We start from the raw sequence: 24,039 nt of genomic DNA on the forward strand, positions 1-24,039 counted from the left end.
CCTGTTCTCGCACTTAAGTCCTGAGTAGCTGTTATTATCAAAAAGTAAAATTCTTATACTCTGGAAGATACCACTGAGCATAGCTGGGACTGTAATAATTGCCTGGGATTGAACTAAAAGGTGCTTACCTCATTAAGTCATTGTAAGATAGTTAAACAAGAGTATAGTTCTAAAGGTTTTTATAGAAAGAAAAATTCTATTCTAAGATTTTTATCTATTTTTTATTTCAATAAGAGATCATTTGTTCACCTTTCATTGCTGACACATTTCAGTATTTCAGTGACTCAATGGAAAATGTAAATGTTTCTGAAAACCGATAAGGAACAAACCTATATTGTATGGTAATTGTAAAAGGTTCTTGGCCACTCTTTGAATATATCTCTAACAAGCCACAATGGGAAAAAATGCAGGTCTTGAAACAGTATACAAACATACATAGATATAGATATGGAATATAGTATTTTAAAAAGGGATGTTCTCTGGTGCTCTATTCATATTATTTTCTAATAAAACTTTTTTATTATTACTGTTGTTTTCCTACATACTCATAGTATGAGCATTTCATGACTGCACATTTTTAAACAATTCTATCTTTATGATGATGTTATATGAAGCACAAAACTTTGCCCAGAGCGACACACCTGTGTTCATATTAGATAACTGGAGGGAATTTCTGGAAATTGCCCATGTAGGTTGGCCAGGGAACAGAAGCGGCCCCCTGAACACTGTTCACACGTGGTAAGACACTCTAGGGGCAATACCAGAGTTGGTTTACTTATTTAAGAAGCGTGTGTGAGCAGGGTCTAACATGAAGAGTCAGGATTCTCACTTCCTGGGCTTGTCTCTATAATTGCCCATCATTACCAATCTGTATTCTTTTAGATTCTATTGGGACCACCGGACTGGTTTATGTCCTGAGGTAGATTTGAGGGCCAGTCTCCAAAAGTGACTGAGAAGATGTTCGTGGAGTCACCTAAGGATTTGAGGTGTATTTAAAATGCATGAAACGCTTTGTGCATGCTGCATTTCCCACTGAAAGCTTTTGGAATATTCTGATCTGAGCACATATAACTTTTTTATGCTTGATCTGGATAAAATTATGACCAGCAGAAAAGATTGTAAAACAAAAAAGCTGTCACAAATTGTTTCGTTTCGACAGTGGATGCCCAAATGTTTTGCCTGAAATCTAGTCAAATATTGTAAACAAATAGGCCTGTGTTTTACAAAAATCTAAAATATTGTATTGTTCAATGTATTCATGTGTTCAAGCAGGAACATTATCCCACCACAGTGTTTCAACATTATGCCAGTTGACTGACTTGCCTTTTGGTTTCCTCCCAAACGATAATCTGCATAATGCCAAAAAAAAGAGAATAATGAGAAAATATCCATTTTGTCCTGCATGGCCCCCATAAAAACCTGGAACTTAGCATCAATTTGTGTGTGTGTGCGCACACAATCTTTCTGAGAGAAAAACTCTGCCAGACGTGCAGAGTTTTTGGAATCTTCTGTATGAAGCCTGGAGAGAATATCCCAGGAGGAAAACTTCCAGGATAATATGAGCCCTGTGCTGCACCAAAGCATACCTGCATTCTGAAAAAAAAGACCGAGTCATATTTCAAACTTGTAGTGACATAGTCGGTGCCATATTTCATCAAGGTAGTGGAAAATATTTTTAAAAAATGTTGGCTCAGTGTTCCACCCTGTCTTTAATTCCAAACGTTTGGTTTTCTTAAATGAGCTGTGCATAGACAGTAACATCATGGAGCCCCACCACATAAAGAGGCACATGGGTTTGCTTGTTGTTACAATTGGAAATTAAATGACGAAATGGGTTCCAAACTAACTGAAATGGATACTTAAAGTGTCTCTGCTTTGCATTCAGAAATCTTCATTAGACAAAATAAGCAATCTTTTTAAGGTGAAGAAGAGACATTATGAAACTTGTGGTATTACTGTTATTTGGTTTCATTTTTTGATAAGATTTTATCACTCTGCTAGCTAATGTTATGTATTAGGGCAATCATGAATGAACACAAACTCAACAAATGCTTTAAATTTGCGGTGGGGTACCACAGTGGTAGGGCAGGCTGAGAGAAGATTAAAAACACACTTTGCCCTGCACGTATCTCGAGATGGGCTGCTACTTCCATGTTCCATTGCCAGCCTGTGCCTTTAAGTTCAGCAGGCTCACTGGTGTGCAGGATTCAAATTTTAAATGAATATATGCTGCTATTTGGAAAGTGGAAAGTTGAGATTTGCAGGGATTTTCTGTAAAGCCACACTCTAAATCAGGAATGTAGCGCATCCTGAGCCTGGTGACGCACAGCCGCTTGTCGTTCATTATCAAGGACATTCTCCTCTCCCTGTGGATGGGAAGCTGGAGATGGTGCAGCAGTCATGATGCAGAAAACCTTCCTGTGCCAGTATTACGATGGGTCAAGTCAAACACAGAGACACAAAGTCTGTATGGCACTCTTAGAATGCCTTAACAAGATAGATTCACCACTGTTATTTAACTGCTATCCAGAAAAGTGCTATATGAAGTTCATGTAAGCATTATTATTATTATTATTATTATTATTATTATTATTATTATTATTATTATTATTATTATTATAATGATTACTCAGTCCTGGATAGCAGTTTAGATTTTTTTTTATATTGCAAGCACCCTTTCTGTTCTTCTATCATCTGCAAGTGCAACAGGTTTAGTCCTTGAATTTGAACTCAGCCTTTACTCTTTTATTTTCCCCTATTACACAAACTTTTTGTGTTCATATAACCCTCTGTGGGAACATTCATGTCTGTCGGTGAAACCAATATTTTCTTGTGCATTCTTAACAAATACAGTAAGTGGATAGAAAATACAAAATACTTGCCAGCAAATATATCACCCTGCTGACATACCCAACTGGCAACCCACTGAGTCTCAGCAGGTGTGAGCCTGGCCACTACCTGGATGGGAGACCTCCTGAGAAAGTTAAGGTTGCTTCTGCAAGAGGTTTTAGTGGGGTCTGGAGGGGCCACTCACTCTGCTGTTTATGTGGGTACTAATGATGGGGACACTATACTGTAAAAAGGGTGTCGTCCTTGGGCTGATGCATAAAAAAATTGTTATGCTTTTATAGCGCTTTTCTGTCGCTTTCTGGACACTCCACTCATAGCCCTTCACAAGTATTGGGGACTCCCCTCCACCATCACCAATGTGTAGCCCCTACCTGGGTGATAAATCTAGTTAATTGATGTTGATTATTAGTAAGGCCATTACAGGTAAATGTGAGGGGGAAATATGGCCAGGACACACCCCTCCTCTTTTTGAGAAACGTCTTGGGATTTTTGAATGACCACGGAGAGTCAGAACCTCGTTTTTACAGCTGCTTTTTGACTGCCAATAACATGCAATAAATTAGCATTATAATTAACACATAAACAGATTGTATGTTTACCAAGGCTCACACCATCCCTGTATTATTATAATTGAATGCCAGCTGTCTTCAAGGTTTGACATCTGTACAATGTTTTGCATATAATAGATGTATTCTATAATGGTTAAAACCTTACCCACTCTACAAATTAAGCAACTGACATGGAGCTCATTTTATTCACTCATTTCGTTCATCCATTAGGTTGTAAATGTGGTCAAATTGCATATTTTACATTACAAACTTGAAGCTCCCATAGAGAGTTAAGTTATCCCAACAACATGTATTCTATAGCATATCAAGATATATGGTGCAGTATATGTAAATTCTTATGAACTTAATGAGTAAATTAATTATGCACTGCAAACCAGTTGACAATGAATGAGTATGATATTGTTGTGGCTAGTGGTGCTAGCTAGATGTTTGCATTTCCCAGCAGGATTACCTTATTGAAAACAATGGGTATTGTCTCAGTGTTTACACAGCTGTCAAACAGGCCTTGAGGCAGGTAAACATGACGCAAAATGATAGAGATCATCAAAAGAGTGGTACTAATAGACATCTTGGGTCAAACTAATTCACTGTACTCCACATATTGTTACAGCAAAGCTAAAGCCATGGGATACAATATCCTTTCAAACTGATGGCTTGATTCTACATGCTCTGTTACAGGTGGACACTAGATATCAGTCCCTTATTTGTGAGTTTTAGTATTAATTTAAAGATGGTTATTTTATGTACTTTGGGGTAAAGAAAGTTTGGAACCTCTAAACTTTTAACTCAACTTCCTCTAAAAATCAGGCCATACGGGATACGCTGCGGTACAACGTGGTGGGCGTGTCGCATCAAAACGTATCATTTCGCGTCATACCGAGCTTTACCGTATACAAATTTGATTATGTTAATAGTATCCGTAATCACCTCGTTAAAACCTCCAGGTGGAGCTAATAAAGCTTAACCCCTCATGTACAGCATTTGGGCTGTCACCAGAAAACACCCGGTTTCGAATCTCGATCACTGTTGAGGGACAATCTTTATTCAATTAAGAATTTAAGTTGTATACTCTTTAGACTTTTAAATTTAAACTGTGCATTACAGCATGTTAATCATTATACATTAAAAAGTTTGTATATTTTATTAAAGCAAGATTGCTCAGCTGGACAAAAGTAGACAACCTACCACCTTTATCATAAATATTTTAATTATGCAGAAATATTTTATGCATCAAAGTCTTTACCGAAGATATAACTAATAGTATTAATAATGAATTACCTTGGACAAGCTGTAAACTCAAAGTATTACCCTGGTCCACGTTCTTTGTAATCGTCTTTGTAAACGAAAATACTTTATTTTTTCATTGACAAAAAGTAACACCACAGCATTTCGTTGATCCGATCACACATTCGTTTCCAATCATACAAAGTAAGTCTTGAGAATCTCCGATTCACCATGCCTTTCACATGCTCATAAACGATATTAATTTAGGAACATAAACATATTATGTAAGCTGTACTGTATATTGTTGGTCTTGGTAGTTTAAAGAAAAAGCATCAAAGTCCTGCATGTGGTTATTTCGGAAACATTTTTACGTGCTCCTTCTGACCATATTACTGTACGTTTATATACTTTGTGAAAATTGATAATTTTAACCTTTTCTGTGAATATGCTCATTATCAGAGTAAACAAAAGCATACTTTTAGAATTCAATTTATAGGGAATAATATGGATTCGTTGGTCTAAATAAATTAATAGCGATATAACTATATTCATGTACTGTTGCACAAACAGCAGTATAAGACTTTCCATTGATATATGTATTGCTGTTTCAGTGCTTATCACATGACTGCATCGGTGGCGTGATGGTTTAAGTGACTGACTTATAACCCAGAGGTCGGGTGCTCAAATCTAGCTGTCACCATGAGTTTTCTTTTAACAAATAAACATTTCTTTGAAGAACTAAAATAGCAAATATTATTGGCATTATATTGACATTTTTTATATTTCTAGATATCACAACATGTTCGTACTGTATGTACACAGCGGTACCGCAGGGTGTAGGGCGCAAATCCACGTGAGCCCGAAAGCCATACATTAAAGTTGTGCATTCGCCTGGCGCTGCGCGTTTTTTCGCACCCCTGTGTCCTCTCTCTCTCTTTCTCTCTCTCTGCGGGAGTGCATTGTGACTGTTTTCACAGCCTTCACTGTCATTTTTAAGCCATTTTTTACCACCATTTAAGATCTGGATGACCTTAATTCATCCAGAAATTTCTTGGAAGAACCCTGGTCATCTGTCAGCTTTGACAACATGGCTGGGTAGCTTGTTCCACACTCCCACAGCCCTCTGTGTATAAGAAGTGCTTCTTGTTTTTGGTTGCACTTTTGTCCTCCAAATCATGCTTCTTTGTTGATACTGTACAGGTTCACTGAGTTGACTTTGTAAGTGCCTTTGATGATTTTGAATACTTGAATGAGGTCCCTTCCCTTCATCTCACTGAAGGACATTTCCTTAGCCAAGGAATGTATCTCTAAAGTGTAAAGTGTAATGTGGTGATCAGAACTGAGCGCACTAATGTAAATGAGGTTTTACTTGTACAACTAGTGAACAAATTTAACATGACTTAAGTCAAATGCTAAGTTTTAAACTTTTTATTCTAACATATCTGCTTTCCCATATTTTCTAAAAGATGTAAATTATGTGTCAGTTTAAACACCTGAACATTTTTAGATCTATCTCAGCATTTTTAGACCATTGCTAGCATCTTCAAACTTATTGTGTCTCATTTTGTACATGTAGTTTGTGTTTGCTAGTTGCATGTGATACTCCATATTTGTCTACATCAAATTCAGTGTTTGCTAATCCAGCCTAGTTTGGCATCATCTGTAAACCCTAGTTATAGTATTCACTCCTTTTATTTACGCTCCGTTTTCTTTTACCCAGGTCTGAATTCTAACATTCCCAATACATTGAGTGCTTTCTACCTGCAATTTGAGAGAAACTTTATCTTGTCTCATCTATGTTCACTATCTCCAAGAATCTTATTTCCATATCTGTGGTTCTACAACTCTAATTAATGTTTCTATAATCTTATATATAACCATATATAACCTTAGACGTATTGGTCTATAATGACTGGGATCAGTTTTATCAGCCTATTTGCAAACCTGTTACATTAGTAATTTTCTATGCAGTGGGCATTACCCGTGTCTTGAGTGAATATTAGAAGAGCTTTGTTAATGGTGTCTGAGTAGTATTTCTTGTTTCTATTATGTACAATTGGTGGAATAGCATTAGAGCCCTGAGATTAGTTTCTGAAATGCTTTTAGTATCTGTATGGACTTCTGTGCTAATAATGTTTAAAATAGGGCTTTGTGTTTGCTCAGCCCAATGCATGTTGTATGTTCATTCTTGGTAAACGTCAAGTGATATTGATTTAATACACAGTCCTTTCCATGTATTGATCTACACATTACCCATTTTATCTCCGAGGCACTTTACCTTGTCTTTTAATATTCTTTTGCTGTGTAATACTGTAAAAAAATATTTTGTTTTTGCCTCCATTGCAATATTCCTTTCTACTGTATTTCTGTTTTGTAATTATCTTGGTCTTGTTCTTTTTATACCGTTTATAATGAACTTGGTTTCATCTTAATCCTGTTCTTTTTATACATTTTATAAAGTACCTTATTTCTCCTTATCTTATTCTTAAATGAGTTACTGAGCCATTTTGGTCACAGTTTTCTAGTCTTTGATTTATTACCCCTGGGATAAATCTGTTCTTTGCTTACGTTTTTGTTGATTTACACAACTTTTAGATGTGGTGGTCAGGGGATCAATACTAGTGTTAGCACTAGTACAAGTATAATTTTTAGGTTTTCTATTAGCGCACATACCAGGAAAAGACAATACTTCTAATCTTTTGTGTGAGGAAAAATTGTAGGTGGGTGGTGTGATGTGTAGTTATGAACAGTCTCTTATTTAAAGTAAAATCATATTGTTATTGTCATCACTGTGCTTATGGAGAATATTTTATAGGTCTTTTCAAGTATTCAACACTTCTAGGAACTGTACGAGTTGCTAAACTGGTTCAATTAAGTCAATAATTAGTGGAATTTGGGCAGGTAAGTACTGAGCTGTATTATGTAGACATAGCATTTCACCAGGACAAGGAAAGTACACACTTGCTCTACAACATTAATGGGAATACCGAAAATAGTGACATTTTTCCCGTAGTAGATTTTTGGTTATGCTATAAATATTTGCCTTTTATTTACTGTTTGCTTTAAGGCCCACTTGATTCAATAAGCTACATAATACTGATGTGTTTGTGCCCAGTGTGTTTTGTGCTTGTGTGTCTTATTTATATGTCTGTATTGCTTATTTTTAATATAACACTATATTTATAGTTGTTTCATGGGTTTCAATTATTGCTAAATCAAACTCCTGTAAGGATCAAGCAATACTGTCAAGAAATAAAAAGATAACAAACTGTCGGCTCTTATGGTAGGTGGCTATCCCTGATGAAATAATGTTGATTAAGGGAACATAATACAAATATATTTTAAATGTATTATGTATAGTTTCTTAATTCATGAGTATTACGTAACACTTTAGAAAATAATTCATTACAATAATTTCACTCTTTTTTTCAGATAGTTAAAAGGTGAAAAAACTCTTTTTGATCTAAACAAACAATTAAATAAACCGGCAAGCTCAAATTTCTAAAAAGAGTATTGTTTTTAGGAACTCTCTTGGGGTCGCCCAGGTGTGCAGTTTATTGGTTACATGCTAAAGTGGTCTTGCGCTGCACAGATTTCCCTAATCACTTTTTCCCCTGCTTGAGAAGCTGTGGCATACACAGGTTTCACAAAGGCACAACATGATTGTTAGTAATGAGTGGCAAAGTTCTAGAAGCCATTTACACATTTACACGAAGTGGGCATCACGGGGTGGGGTGGGGGGAGGCTTGTATGTCTTGTTTTTGAAATACACATACAGATTTGTTTCAAAACATAATTATCATTTTGCTAATGTTATAAATGATAACAGTATTTGTGTACATTTTCATGTTTCTGTGTCAAACTCTATCAGTTCTGTTGACTGATTTTGTCTTATGGAAAAGCCTAAATATTCTACCTTCAGACCAAAGCTCAGAGGTTGAAAATGACGGATAAACTAACAGCACAGCGAACGAGGCCACCAAGTCCACAGTATAACTATTTGGTGCAAAATAGCAGTACTATCTGCCTGCTGTTAGGGAGATCAGGAGACTTCTAGAATCCCACCAATAGTATTGATTACTGTTTTAAATATCTGGGTCACTTAGTCGTGTTATTTTATTGCTATTACGTGACAACTGGTGATACTCTGGGACAGAGTACCTCTGTAGTAGATTCTGGCATTGAATGTTTTTAACCCCCTGTGCACCTGTAGCTACATGGAGTGAGCTTTGCAGATCAAAAGGATGCCTATACACATGCCAGTTCCTCTGATTCAGAAGCATAGCTTTGGGGGACAGCATGAATGGTGGATGAGTGAACCGCATCTGAATACCTTGTGAGCAGTATAGCTGGTGTTATCTGGTGTGTTTATGCTAAACGTACAGTCTGTCATACATCACACTTCTCTTCTGGGATTTTGAACTTTGTTCACAGCTGGTGTTATTTTTATTCTGGGGAATCCCTTTTATAGCTGGGCGACATTTATTTGTGCAATAAAACAAAGGCTGTGAAAGAAAGCCACCAATGTATTAAATTACATTGAAGTACAAACATGGGAGTCTTGTTTTACACTGCTCTAAATGCATTTTTACAAGTCTTCTTTTTTATAATTTAGACTTTTTATTTGTAAATGATGTACAATTGATGCATTACACCACCGATCCTAAAGGAAGTGTTCAACAAGTTTAATTTGTGTTGGTACATCCAGCTTTCAAATCTTCGATGACTTACCTGTAAAAGATCAATAAAATTAGTCATAAATATAACTCTGTTCTGATATGACACATGTAAATATGAATGCGCCAAATATAAATGGGACACCCTATATAATATATAATTGGAAACCCTTTATAATTGTGCTTTACTCCTAAAGGGGATGAGGGAGACCAGTTCAGCACAGATGATCCTTCCTCACTGCTGTGCTGCACCAATTTAATTTTACGATATTTCACAATGCCCATCTGACAGTTTTACTTGCATGTTAGCCGGTTGCACTGTTCTTTTATAGCACGTCTCATCCGGGAATAATAAGTTTGAACTCATGAAACTGGGTGGATTCAAACACAAGTACTGTGAGAGCGCATGTGAAAACCACAACTCGAGCTTTGCTGGCTTTAATGCAGGGGCCACAACAATTTCCCAAAATAAACCTGCTGCACATTTGGACGCGATATGACTCACTTGTGCATATTGCAAAACTGAGAAGCCGTTACTTAATGCAGTAGAACACTCTGAGGCATAATTCCAAGGTCAAGTGTCAAGGTTTGTGAGTTCGTGTACCCAGATGTGTCTGTGCTTGTTTGGGTCAGAAATGTAAAAATATATATGTAGACTTGTGATATATTCAGCAGAACTTAAATTTTCTGTACCTGTAAGCACTGTTCAGAATGTACATTGTAATCCGTGTAATATCATTCTGTGTCATGAACTTTACCCATGTAGCTTAGAAAGCAACTTGATAAGGAACAATCAATGGGACACGCTTATTTAAATATAGGAGCAATTTGACGGTTGTTTGGCAGGTAGAAATTCCTTATATCTTTTACTGATAATGTCCCCTCTGAGTCAACTGTGGCAGTTGTTATGTTTGAGTTTCTTATTGTCATCTTTTGTGTTTTCATTTCTTTTCATTTTCCTTTGCTTTGCAAAATGCTGAAATCGTTAAGCCTGAAACTTCTGTCAAGCTGTATTTCATACCTGCATTATATTTCCCTAGATGCAGCGGTATGTAGTATCTCTTTTAACACCATTTAATCAATTGTACTTCTGCGATGGCAGGAAATTAAGACATAACACCAAGTCTCCTAGTTCTCCCCTAGACATTTAAACTACTGTAGTACTTGCATTTTATGATTTGAATGGTTTGCGTACAGAAGGCTTTAGTAGTGCAAGCATGCATTGTGGTTACACTATATAGCACTTGAATGAAATTTTTTCTATGTAAAGTGAAGACATTTGCCTATGCTCAAATCTGCCTTCTGCATGAAGACAGCTTCATGACTCTTGAGGTGAGGCCTCACATCTGTTTGGGGATTGTTGATTGAAACTCATTTCATACGTCACCCAAGCTGGACTGAAATTCCAAGGCTCTCAAGCGTGTTAGGAAAAACAAACTTCTGCTATTATACCATAACAGTTTAAAACAGCTATTCTTCTCGAACTGGTTTAGCTACAATGACATCAGTGTTTCTCTCACTAGTTCTGGTTTGAAGAGCATCTTTGTTTTCCTGCTGTAATACAATTACGTTCATCCATAATTCAAGTCTCTTGATTTAGATTTGAAGTAAGAACAAATGAGTCTTAACGAATTAGTGATAGAGTGCGTCTAGCATAATAAAGAGGGGAGGAAATTAAACGAAAAGATATTGCAGAACTTTTGCTGTTTAAAAATCTAACATTTCACAACAAAATGTTACATTTTTTGATGAACATTTTATTGCCCATTGTAAAAATTCAGAATACCGTTGATTACAACCAGTGAATGTGTAACACATGAAGTACTTGTAAGGTTAATGGACAAACCAGAAAAACATGGCACATTTCAGTAATGTTGGGAGATTATTAGCTTGGGGAAGAGTGGTTCAGAGTGTTAAATATTCGTAAACTGTCTATGAGGAAACCTGCAGAAGTATAACAGTTTAGAAAAGTGAGAATCCACTTTTCTAATAACCTCCTTTAAACAGTGAAAAAGAAATCCATATCAAATATGGATGAAGAAACCAGCGTCAAATGCTGTTTTTCAATTTGCTTTCATTTAATGTTCGGGGCGTGTTTGAAGGAAACACCCAGTGTAGATTTTGATACTTAATCAATCTTCTTTTGCAAAATAAATGAATAATTACATGTTTTGAAAGCAATCTCTCTCCCATTCATAAGTTGAATTTAAAATAACTAGTTAAAAGAGCTTAAAAACGTATTTTTCCCAGAAGAGAACTACAGTATAATGACAACAAAGAAATAAAGAATGCTTTTTTCATGTGATTGGATGCTATGTTTTTACAAGGTTTTTGGAAGGTGATATGTTTTTGCAAGATTTAATGATTTCTCGTTCTTAGTTTTTATCTTTTGCTTTCGATCTCCAGAGAGGGATTATTCCAGCCTTTGTGAAAAGCAGCCGATTGGAAGACTTCTCTTTCGACAGTTCTGTGATACCAGGCCAGAGTTGAAACGGTGCATTGAGTTCTTAGACGCTGTGGTAAGTGTTTTTCCTTTGACCTCACTGAAATGTTTCCTGTATCACATAGCTGTGTTAATAGCTTGGTAGATGGCTGGTGCTGTGTATGGCCTGGCATGTCTTGAATATAAATCTCTCCTGGGGCCACAGGCCTGGACTTTCATCATGAACCATGCCACAGAAAGGCATGGAGCGTAGGCATATTTTATTCAGCACATTCAAGCTGTACAGCGTTGGTCAGCTTTTATAAGTGTTGTTAGTAATAGTTTGAAAACTAAAAAACTCAGTCATAAAAAACACAAAACTAAAGAAACCTGTGTGGTGAAAATTAGATTTTTTGTATGTTTTTCTGTAACTGATTATTTTAATTGTTCTGTGAGGAAACCGATTTACCAAAAGATGTAGCTGATCTAAAGAATAAACAAGCTGTGTCTTGTTGCACACAGTTTATATTATCACACATAAAGAGGAAAGCTCATTTTATATTACTTATTTTTGACAGTTTATTTGGAATATTACAGTTCAAACAGCAGTTAAAACTGGCATGCAGTTGTTTTGCTAAATGTGGCTATATTTTAATGTACCGTCATCAAGGGCTCTTCAATGAAAGGACATGCTGATGGTCTTTCAGTATTCACCTCATCTATGATAAAACTTAATGATCTGAGATTTATTCACTCCAAAAGCCAATGGAGTAAGAGCATTCAGTGTTCTGCGCCCGCATTGTCTTGTGGTGAATTGTATCATATTCCCACAGTCCTCCTTGCTTTTGCTGTGTCTGGGATTGTGTTTTGTAATTTTGCCATAAATTTAATCACAAATGTTTTGATAACGTTCCGCTTTTGACCTGGGTCATTAATCAGCCTAGTTTATTGTTATTAGTAAGATCAAAATTCCAGAGAAACCCTTTATCTGTCAATGTAAAAAAACTGCTTCTTGGTTTCTCTATTCTGGTTGTATCCTATTTTTCATTTTCCCCTATGAACTGCCTCAAAATAGGAATCTTACCTGTTTTTTAAATTCACACTGCTCCAAGAGTTATTTTCCTACCTAGTGACTGCTTTGACAGTACAGAATCAGTGCCTGTGTCAAATATTGACGCATTTCTTAAAATTTTATGGAAATATAAAAATAATTTCTCAGCTGCCTTTCTTAAACAATGAGACCATGGGAGTACCACATAGTATGTTGTATAAGATCTGGCTGTTGAGCATGTACTGTACCTCACTATTAATCCATTAACACAGGGCTGTGATTATTTTCAGAATGATGTTAACATGAGATTTCTGTCTTCAACAGGTGGGGTATGAAGTGACACCAGATGAGAAGCGGAGAGACTGTGGGTTGAATATTTTAGACACGTACTTTAATAATGGGGTAAATACGACTTTGCTCTTACTCTCCAAATATTTTTGATAAACCTTCTTAACCTGAAAGCATGGGTACTGAAGCACCGCTATTGCTTTGCTTTTTTGGTATGCAAACCCCAGACGATCACAATACCAAAGATGGTTCTGGGGAACTATTTCGCTTTTGTTTTACACGGTAAAGCAACAGAAGAAAGCTTAGCCCTGCAACATGCTACCAGTTAACTGTGAATTGATAAGATATTGAGGATAAACTTGATTAAATTCACAGAAATGCTGACGTTTGTCCTTCATGGAATTGTCCCAGGACACATTTATTAAACGATTAATTTGACTTGAGTACATTTCTCGAGACTAATGAAATTCTATGATTTATGTGTGTTTATCTATAGACTCTATCATGTAAAAATGAGTAATTCAATAATGCCGCTACACAATTTGATGCACAAGGTTGTGACAGACCTGTGACATCATTTAGTTTTTTCCAAACGCCCTAACATAAATCTCTGGATTTAAAAAAAATGCTTCCTCAAGCTGGTCAGTCTGCGGTGTTTTAATAAACTGCTGATAATATAATGAGAAATGACATGGTTACTGAACTGATTTTGGAAACATGAGAAATGATTCATACCCAGGCTGTCAGAGATTAAAAGTTCAGGCCGTATTTTTGTCAGCCCTGATGTACTTTCAGCACTCAAGGGTTATCTGTAGTATAAATGAGAACCAAGCTTATTTTTTTTCTTTCTTTCCTGTATTTTTAGTCAGCAGCCCATTTACCAGAAATACCTCAGGAAGTTGTACGAGATTGCCGTGAGAAACTGGACCAGAGTCCCTGTAAAGAACTCTTTAAAGAGTGCACTAGGTAGGTTGCGCTTTTGCTGTCGAGTTCTAGGCCTCTATGTCAACCAGTTGTGGTAAAGGTGTCAAGGTTTGCTCTTCTCTCTGAGGTAGGACAAAAATAATGGGTTAGATACTAATGGATTGGTCGAAGTCATGTGTGAGCTCAGGATACAATTTAAAAGTTCTTTGCTTGTCTGTAAGAATGCATTGTAAAGGTTGGATCATGAGGCTATAGAGAAACTGAATAAGATCCCTGTCTGAAACGCTCACTTTTCTGGAAAATTTCCCTTAGAAATCCCCCCCAACCCCCCCATCACCCGACACATACACAATGCCCTCACTTCTGTTGAGATAACGGTATCCTTGGGTGCAGACGTGCATGTTTTCAGCTGTGTCAGTACTGTAGTGCAGGAAGTGTGACACGGCTTTGGCTGCATTCAGAGCTACAGAGCCGCCACTGACGCTTTATACACGTCCCAAGTTTAGACTTGCTATTTCCTTTTTCGTCACCATTGCATATGTGGGTTCACCTGCCTTGGGAGAACAGTGTACTTTCATTAACACTAGTGCATTGCAGACATTCTGTAGTGTAACTCCCTTTTGCAAGCTGTTGCAGACAGCATAAGAATATGCATGCAGCATACAGCATGCTAGGTCCAGAAAAAAAAGTCCAGGCCTGAACCAAGAAATGTCTTCCTATGCCTGCAGTCTCGGTTGTTAGGGTAGCAGAGCTGAGTCTTGGCGTTACAATTTAGGGGAAAATAAACTGATGAACAAAAGTTCAAATATATTTTATGGCAGTCCAGAGTTACCTACATAGGTGACTCCTTTATGCAAAGCCCAATTGCAGAACTACAAAAAAGATCATTCATATCTTACATAGTGTGCTGTATAGTGCAAATCATACTGTAGTTCTTAGCAGCCACCATTATAAGAATGCATACTTATGGATAAAATATTATTTCTTCCCCACATTCCCAGTTGTTAGATTTCATTAATTCAATAGTTCTGTACTTTCTATTTCCTCAGCTTTCTGTGAAACATAGTTCTACTATTAGTGTGTATTTCTTCACATACTGTATTTGTTGGTTCCCTGTCCTTTCAGATATTCTTGTCCTGTTCAAATCTTAAAAAACAAAACATTTATTATATTTTAATACATTTACATATTTTGCTCCCATTTATTTCCTCATTTGCAAAAGCAAATCTTAATTTCATGTCTAACAAGTGCTTTCGGGTGTTAACCTTTTAGAACAGAAGACATCTTGGCCAGCTGGTTTTTTTCACTCTGTGAACTGAAACTGGTGCATCCGTTTTAGTGCTATGAAAGAGACAGAAAACAGAGTAGAGTCCTGCTGGCATCCAGTAATTGCTGTGTAGCTACAGAAGGAGCACCCTGCTAATTTGATCCCCACTGGCATTCATTACAATCCATATCACCTCACAATCTTCTGCCTATAGTCCACATAACACTGATTCCAACAGGCATTGGACACACTGTGCTGTATGTTCCTGACAGGCCAAAGAGTGTGACACATTTAGTCCTCAATTTGTAACTTCACTTCAGAATTGCTCTGCTTCCACAGAAGTGCGTTAGACTGATTTTATGAAGGTATCAAAGCTACTTGGAAGGTGACATTGTGTTGTAATCAGCAAGCTGATGGTCCAGTGCTCTATTACATTTCTGTTTCATTACTGAAACTGTCTCAGCTAGACAGTGCCTCTGCATTCAGGAGTTTGGAAGGTTGTAAATGCTGCTAAATTTATCACTGGGACTAAAAATACTTTCATTTTTTCTCTACATCTGATAAACAGAAATGGGCAGTCTACCTCGAACCTTAGTACTAAGGAATCCTGTAGTATCAAAATGCTAAAGATCTTTATTTTATTACATCAGCCAGTACAATAATACAGTATGGTTTAACAGTAGGATATCAACAGTGTTTTTTTAATTCTACACAAACTTACACAGACAGCAACAACAGCAACAGTTTCTTTTTAAGGATCCCTGAAATAACAATAATAATAATACCTTGCGATTATATAGGGCTTTTCTGGACACTTCACTCAAAGCGCTTTACAGGTAATGCGGTGGCTCCACCACCACTACCAATGTGCAGTCCCGGCCCCGCCTGCATGATGCCATGGCAGCCACAGTGCGCCAGAACGCTCACTACACATCAGCTATCAGTGGGGAGGAGAACAGAGTGATTAAGTCAATCCACAGATGGGGATTATTAATGGATGATTGGTAAAGGCCAATGGGAAACTTGGCCAAGACACTGGGGTAAAACTCCTACTATTTTCAAGAAATGCCCTGGGGTTTTTAATGACCACAAAGAGTCAGGACCTCAGTTTTACGTCTCATCCGAAGGACGGCGCCTTTTTACAGTATAGTGTCCCTGTCACTATGCTGGGTTATTAGGACCCACACAGACCGTAGGGTGAGCACCCCCTACTGACCCCTCAAACACCTCATTCAGCAGCAACCTTAGTTTTTCCCAGGAGGTCTCCCATCCAGGTACTGACAAGGCTCACACCTGCTTAGCTTCAGTGGGTTGCCAGTTGTGAGTCACAGGGTGATATGGCTGCTGGCCAACTTGACTACAGTAATGTAAATATTGGTATGTTTAATTAGTCAAAGCTGTGCTGTTTAAAGAAGAGTAAACAAATAACACCAAAGGCTAGACAGCAGTTCTTTTCACATCTTTAACGCCACAGTGATAGTATACAATGTGCAGTATTTGTGTTGTTTTCAGTTAATCTGTTTTTCCATTGTAAACACTAAACTAGCTAGTGCCTTTTGACATACACTGAATCTAAAAACAAAAATATCACTGTTTTGTTGTTAAGGAAGGGAGCTGGGAAGTGTTCATGAAAAGCTGACTTCCTCACTTTGTCAATGAGGAGTTAAGGGCCTTAGGCTGAGCTCGACGACTGGGGTTACTGCATTTGCATATGGGATTGATAATGAAATGCTGATGCAGACAACACAGATGATGCCAGAACCAGTGTTGGTGTAATTCCTGCTTCACCTGTTGACATTTCGCTATTGGTTTTGTGCCTCTTGAATTTAATTTCCTCAAAAAGCTGGTGCAAATACTGCACTGTTTGTGCATGTGTGTGTTCCCGTTTTGGTGTTTCACTATGAAACAAAAATGGTATGCTAAAGCTTTTTTGTAACAGAGGACTAAACAGGCTTCAAATGTCGCCTTGAAATTTTGTATAACAAAAGGGCTGTTTCTTGTAGAATATAGAAGATCCATTACTGCCCTGCACAATAGTTGTTGTTAATGAGCTTTTTTTCAGGAATACTCAGAAATTATTGTTTTAGGAACCTCCATTGCGCACCATGCAGAGCTAGATCACCCTGTGAAGGCTGTGTTCAGTGTGGGTTTGCAGACTGTAAGCCTCTTTCCTGCTGGTGCATGCATCTTCATTTTTTTTAGATATAACATGTGAGACGGCATCTCTTGACATGCTCTGTTTCATCTTAGGCACCAAGCCTACTTGGTAGAGCTGTTTTCTGTACTCGCCGTCTACGAGCATCTATTTTTGCACATCTGTGAGGTCAGAAGGACAGATGGTATGACGGCAATGAGGGCAGTCAAGCATTGCAGGAGGGAAGGAATGTAGGCAAAGGTCAAAAGCCAGCCGAGGGGTGAATGCACCTGAGGCTCCCACAGTGCACTCTGTTTGACCTTGGCTTTGAACTTTCTTTTCCCCTCCCACTCGCACAACAATATCCCCAAGTCTGAAATCTAAAACCACCTTCTTCAAACGGTTTTCAGCAAAATTAGCAAAGGAGCACTGTTCTCACAATAAATTTGCAGTGTACGGTATTCCTTCTTAGTTCTGGTACACACTGTGTTGATCGGCTATTCCAGGGTTTTTTTTTGTCTGGATTATATAAGCATTCATAAATTATTTAACAAAGGCCTGTACTTAGTGTTACAACTAATCTTGGCATTTGTTTTTCCTTACATAAACATGGGCCAGTTTTCTTTTTTTTTCCCCAAGACATATCAGTAGTCTCTCTTTTGTTTACCGATTCCACGACAACAGACATTGTATACAGTAGCTCATGGAATAGTGTAGGCCTGAATATCATAGATACTGGAGTATATACTTCTTGAGCTTTCAGCGTTGCTGTGTGCTGGCAGTTTCTCGTGATTTGTGCTGACCTGGACCTTTATGAGCTCTTACACTTGTCACATCTGTGTTGCATTTTGCTGTGCCCTACAGACTGGCAGGTAGCTCAGGGACTTGTCAGGTTTGCCTGACTGCCTGTAAGATTCTCTTGTGTGGTTGTGTATCATTGGATTCAACTTGCTCTTTGTGTTTCAGATTTGCTTGGACATTGTCTCTGCAATGAATTGAATCCATTCGTCCTCACTCGTTTGTGTACATTGGACATGCTCTGCATACGTTTGCACTGAAATGATCATTGGGGAAAATGCAAGTGATACCCTGACCACATCTTGGCAGCCCTGAGCTGTTTTAATTTCACATGCAAAGCAAACACAGTGATGCAAATATAGCCCTCATTGCATGCTCCTTTCTTGTCCCACAGTTCTTCTGTTCAGCTGTCACTTCAAGCTCTGTTTTGAAACCCAATATCCCATTCTTCTTGTGAGCTGACTGTAATTTATATTGTGTCAGTTTTGTTTTTTCCATTTCAACATGTTGAGTTTCTCAACAGTTTGCTTTCACTAGTCTGTTTAGCAAACCCTGAACAATTATTCATTGTATGTACTGAGGTGAAACAGTCCTTATGGTGGCTGAGTTAATTTTGCTAAGTAGACTTATTGTATGTCAGTGAAGCTCCACAGCAATTACGGTGGAGGTTTTCTTGAGAAATCCTAAAAGTTCCTTGAGGAGGATGAATATGGGTATCCCAGTAAGCCAGAACCTACTTTAATGACTACAATAAATCATTTCAGGTACTGAACTGTAATTACTCAAGGCCTCTTTTCATTTTCTATGCCAGTAGCATAAAATGCTCTTAGCAAATGTCACTGCCACCAAGTGCATTTTTAGTTTTTAGTGTTTTTGTCGTTGTGCAGGTTAAGCTCAGAAGAAACTGCTTGAGAGCCTATTACAAAACAAATTTTCATGACATCTTATTCCAAAACATTTCTCAAAGAAAACTAGGTAAATGGTGTATAAAGAGGTATTCTGCAATGAACATATTATAATATGGTTTCACTGTCATGATTTCACAAATTAGTATTTCTCTTATGGCCGATAAAATGTAGCATAAATTATTATTAAAATAGAAGGTATATTTTGTTGTTTCATGTGAGAGCTAATGGGTGGAATGCAAATATTATGTACTTGTAGGCGAGTTACAATTGAATATGTAAAGTGAAATGCTGGGAAAGCACTGTTTAACAGCCTTAAGAAAAGTTCCACTATTGACATCTGGTCCTGACTACAAACACATGCAAACATCCTGAAAAAATATACCTATCGCAACAGTACATCAGCGTAAACAGTGTGAAATGTAAATCATTTCAGTGACATAGTCAAATGTTTTAAACATCAGACCCTGTTTAAACAGCAAATAGCTACAGTAGAAACAGCCATAGTAAGATCAGGAGTGCAGAAATGTAAGTTTTAATTCTGGTGTTAACATGGTTTAGGGGATGATAAGCTGGATGGCTTGTTATTTTTGTCCAGTCTTCTTATGCCCTTTACTGTGTTGGATAGCATTGGTATGCTGTCTGTTTTTGGAGAGACACTCATTTTAAATGCTTTTATTGAAAACGTAATTGAGGAAATTAACATGTATTTTTACTTCCTACTTCAGGACTCCAGGAATTAAAGTCTCTCTCATAAATAGTCTGTAACTTCATAATCTTCCAGCCAAAGTAAACATCTCTTGCCATCGATGCTACACAGGCCTGGTGATAGAACCTATATATCGAGCCAGCATTTGATTCATGGGGAAGACTGTTGTTCATGACGGACATATCAGTTTTTTAGCAACGATAAATGGGTTTAGCTACACATATGTCTTACTGTGGGATCATATAATGCCTAATAAATGAGCCCCTTTACAGCAACTACAAAATCTCCAATGCCTTAGATGAAAAACAAACACTCTCCGTGTCTTAAATATCAGCTCATGCTGTGAAAGTATGTGCAACAGGACACATTACTGAGATTTGTGGCACATTTCCACCAGCAGATGTTGCACCACAGTGGGTACAAAGAAGCAGAAGAATATAAAAAAACGTAACTCGTCCTAACTGCTTCAGTACAGCCGAAGGTGGGGTTTTACATCTGAATTAAATCTTCTCAGCAGATTATCCTTCCACTCATTCCAGAATGTTCTTCATTCCAGAAAGTCTCTCTCAAAGGCAAGCTGTATCAAATGGGCTTTGCATGTATGGTGTGTGCTGTGCCGGTTGTGTGTGAGAGTCTGGCCTGCACAGTGTGTTCTCCCTGTGTTCATGTGGGTTTCCTCCAGGTGCTCTGGTTTCCTCCCAAAGTCCAAAGACATAATGGTAGGTTCAGTGGCTTCTTGCAGAATTGACTCTGGTGTGAGTGTGTCAATGTGCACCCTGCAGTGGACTGGCTTCCCATCCAAGGCCTTCTCCACCTTATGCCTATTGCTTGCTGGGATAGTCTCTGGCTCACCTGCAAACCCTGAAGTGGATGAAAGTGGTTAGAGAAGTGATGGATGGAAAATGAGATCTTACACATTATAGTTGAGGCGCCAAAATTTAAACCATGTTTCAGAGAGGTCAGAACACCCGGTGTTGCCTCATGCCACTTTTGGAATGTTTTCCCAAGTCTTCTGATGGTCCATTTTCTTGGTTTATCCTCATTTGTGTATGGATGAGTGTGCAACACTGTACTTAGTTTCAACAATTTTGATGCTGGTCGAGTCCAAGATAGGTGTCACTTTTGAGACATCCCGAAAAGTCTGTCCCTCCAGGTCCAACACTGCAAATGCACCAAAGAGTTTGCTGTTGCTCTAACCAAACTGTACAACCTTCTGCCTATGAACCGTGTCTATGGCAATACAATAGAGCAGTGGTTCTCAAACTTTTTGGACCAAGTACCACCCCTAATCCAACCAAAGCATCCAAGTACCACCTACAAGTCATCTTCTCATAGGAACCCCAAAAATTCTCAATGACCAACATGAGCGCGCGTGCACACACTCACACATACATATAATAAATATTATAATAATAAACTTAATTTGATATAGCGCCTTTAAAGGTGGCTTCTCAAAGTGTTTTACAGAAAAAAAACATTAACAACAATAAAAAAGCACCATTTCAGTGAGAGGGGTGAGCCTGTTTAGTTGAGCAAAGCAGATGTGAATTAATTTTTTGAGCCTTGATACAATTCACAACGGAGTCTAACAGATATTAAATCGTCAGGCATTTTCTTGACGGCAAAGATCTCGCGGTGGATGTTGTAATGCGTACATTAATTTCTGGAGCAACCAATCTAATTCGTGCAACTACAACGTTATGTCGGCTTGTCATTGCTCTAGCACCGTCTGTACAAACTCCGACGCATTTTATCCAGTCGAGGCCATTCTCTTCGATAAATTCATTCAGAAGCTGAAATATGTGCTCTCCTGTAGTTCCTGTTGGTAGCGGTTTACAGAACAAAAAAGTCTTCATGGGACATGCCCTCAAACTCGTATCTAACGTAAACGAGCAAATTGGCCAAATCGACTACAGACTCATCTAATTGCAGTGAAAAACATCTGCTCATCTTAACGCGCTCTATCAGTGTACTTTTGATATAATCCTTCATTTCAATAATTCTATGAATGACTGTATCTTTCAGGGGGAGGGGGGCAGCAGGTTGAGCTGTTTAGCAGCTTTTTCTCTACACATAATACGTGTCAGCTCTTTTGCCAAGGGTAAATAAGGTTCTTCAAAAATAGTGTAGCTTACTTGCTTTCGCAATACGCAAGCTTGCATTTTTACGCGTTTCCGTTTTTATTTCTGTATTTATTTAAAGTTTTTATTTAATGCTCATGGGAGCGAAAAACAGGGACACTCGGTGTATTTTTCTCAAATTAGAACAGTTCTTAAATATTTTTCTGTTATCACGCTTTCGTGTGCTCACAAGATTACCTGCGTTCGTAGCACGTATTTCTATGCATTCCTGTGTTTACAACGTACACATTGTTCCAAAATCACGCACATTCTCCTTTCACCCTGTTTGCTGGAGATACAGTAGCTTTTTTATAAATACAATTGGTCATTTGCATCCGTAGCACGCATTCCTATAGAGTGGTATAGAATTACAGAGTATCTCTTGTGTCCACTGAACTATTAGCGCGCACTGTATAGTAGTACGTAGGTTGCGTATTCGACACGTATTAAAATGCAAAATCTGAAAACCCGTCCCGATTTTTCAGCGCACACGACACAGTTCCAGGGTCATTTGGCGTACCACTTGGCGGCACTCCACGTACCACTGCCGGTACGCGTACCACAGTTTGAGAACCACTGCAATAGAGTCTCGGCTGCTTAGTCTCCGTGTCCTGTCCAGTGTCCTCAGTGATATCGTGTTCACAGTGCTTCTCCTCTTGCTATGTCTGTGAGCTACATCTCTGCAGTGACCCTATAGCTCTACGAACTCTTGTCTTCCTTTGCTCTGTGGGGTGGAGTGGGAAGTGAAGACGTCTGAAGATCTTGCACACCGTGTGCAGTTGAACCTAAAGCTACATTCTGATATTGCTCGTAGCGACCCAGTTGCCTCTCTTCACACGTCTGCTTCACAGGACAGTGAGGTGGTTTCCTTTTGAGGAGAAAAGCCAGGTGAAATGAGACACACCTGGACTGATTGAGTAATTGGCGGGATTTCACATGAGGTAGAAGACAAGATAGGACTGGATAAGGGTGCAACTGACCAAGCCCCTGGGCTGATTGAGAGCTGGGGGAGAAAAGCCAGGTTGAAAAGGCTTTCACTCTCCCATCTAGACTTCAGCATGGAAGGAAGCAGAGTGAAACACTTCTGATAATCCTGATCCTTCTGAATACTGTCAATGCTAAAATACCACAAAGCAATCAACTGCACACATAAATGCGGCTATGCTTTGAATTCATTCTTAAAGTACTTAAAGTTTTTGCAAAGTGTGCAATGAGTTTGAAATGAAATGAAAATCAAGATGCATTTCATCATTGAAAGCAACATATTTTCAGGTTTAAAATGAGATGTTTTGTTGTATTATTATTTTTAACACTGTTATGCTTTGCAACCCCTGAACTGCAATAGATGTAAATATTTTTGGCACTAGTATAAAAGTCAATGCAAATGACTGAAATCTGATTCGGTCTTAGGCTATTGAAATAATGTGAATCAATTAGTCAACAAGTGCATGTTGTTTCAAAACTTAAAACTGGATATCAATGAATCTGTAGTATTCTCAACGATTTTAATAAATTGATGACGGGTGCTCTGAAGAGAATCTCTTGGAAGGATTGGTTCAGAATTTTAACCTTAACTTTTAAAGCCCTACCTACCAAATCCTCCCAATACTCACTCTCTCTCTCATTACACCTTATGCACTAAAGCATGGCTTTATTGCTCTGCTGAGACATATCTTTTAGTACTTTCTTATTGCTACAAGCATTTTGGGGCAAATCTAAAGACATTTCTGTTTAGTAAGTGTCTGCCCCTTTTCCTTTTTCTATGTGTTTGTGTTTTAATCGCTATCTTTATTTCTGATTTATATTATTTAGATTTGACTGTATTGTAAGTGCTTTTGTTTTGCCCCATAAAGTACTCCCAACACCCTTTTCGTGTGCATGGGCACCACACTAAATCCTTGTAAAATGTAAGTGACAAATACCCAAGTAATTGCCTTTTCATGATATGATAGGGAAGTAGATGCTCCAATTTTAAGCATGGCTTCAATATACTTGTGGTAAACCTGGATGGAAGCTGTATGAATGAAAGCCACAGGGGTTACAGTAGCATTTTACTTACAACTAGAGCAGATGACATGCAGTGTGTACCTGTATTATAGCTT

At 38.0% G+C, this 24,039-nt stretch overlaps 1 protein-coding gene across 1 annotated transcript in view; it reads left to right on the forward strand.

The window, feature by feature from the left end:
- LOC102696762 (G protein-coupled receptor kinase 6) overlaps nucleotides 1–24,039 on the forward strand; it is a 100,696-nt gene that overhangs the window by 45,431 nt on the left and 31,226 nt on the right. The window contains exons 3-5 of the mRNA XM_015345036.2: nucleotides 11,726–11,838; nucleotides 13,117–13,194; nucleotides 13,946–14,046. Of these exons, the coding sequence (XP_015200522.1) occupies nucleotides 11,726–11,838; nucleotides 13,117–13,194; nucleotides 13,946–14,046 (292 nt within the window). The remainder of the gene's footprint in view (nucleotides 1–11,725; nucleotides 11,839–13,116; nucleotides 13,195–13,945; nucleotides 14,047–24,039) is intronic.

The sequence above is a fragment of the Lepisosteus oculatus genome, chromosome 1 (assembly GCF_040954835.1).
Source record: "Lepisosteus oculatus isolate fLepOcu1 chromosome 1, fLepOcu1.hap2, whole genome shotgun sequence".
NCBI classification, from domain to species: domain Eukaryota; kingdom Metazoa; phylum Chordata; class Actinopteri; order Semionotiformes; family Lepisosteidae; genus Lepisosteus; species Lepisosteus oculatus.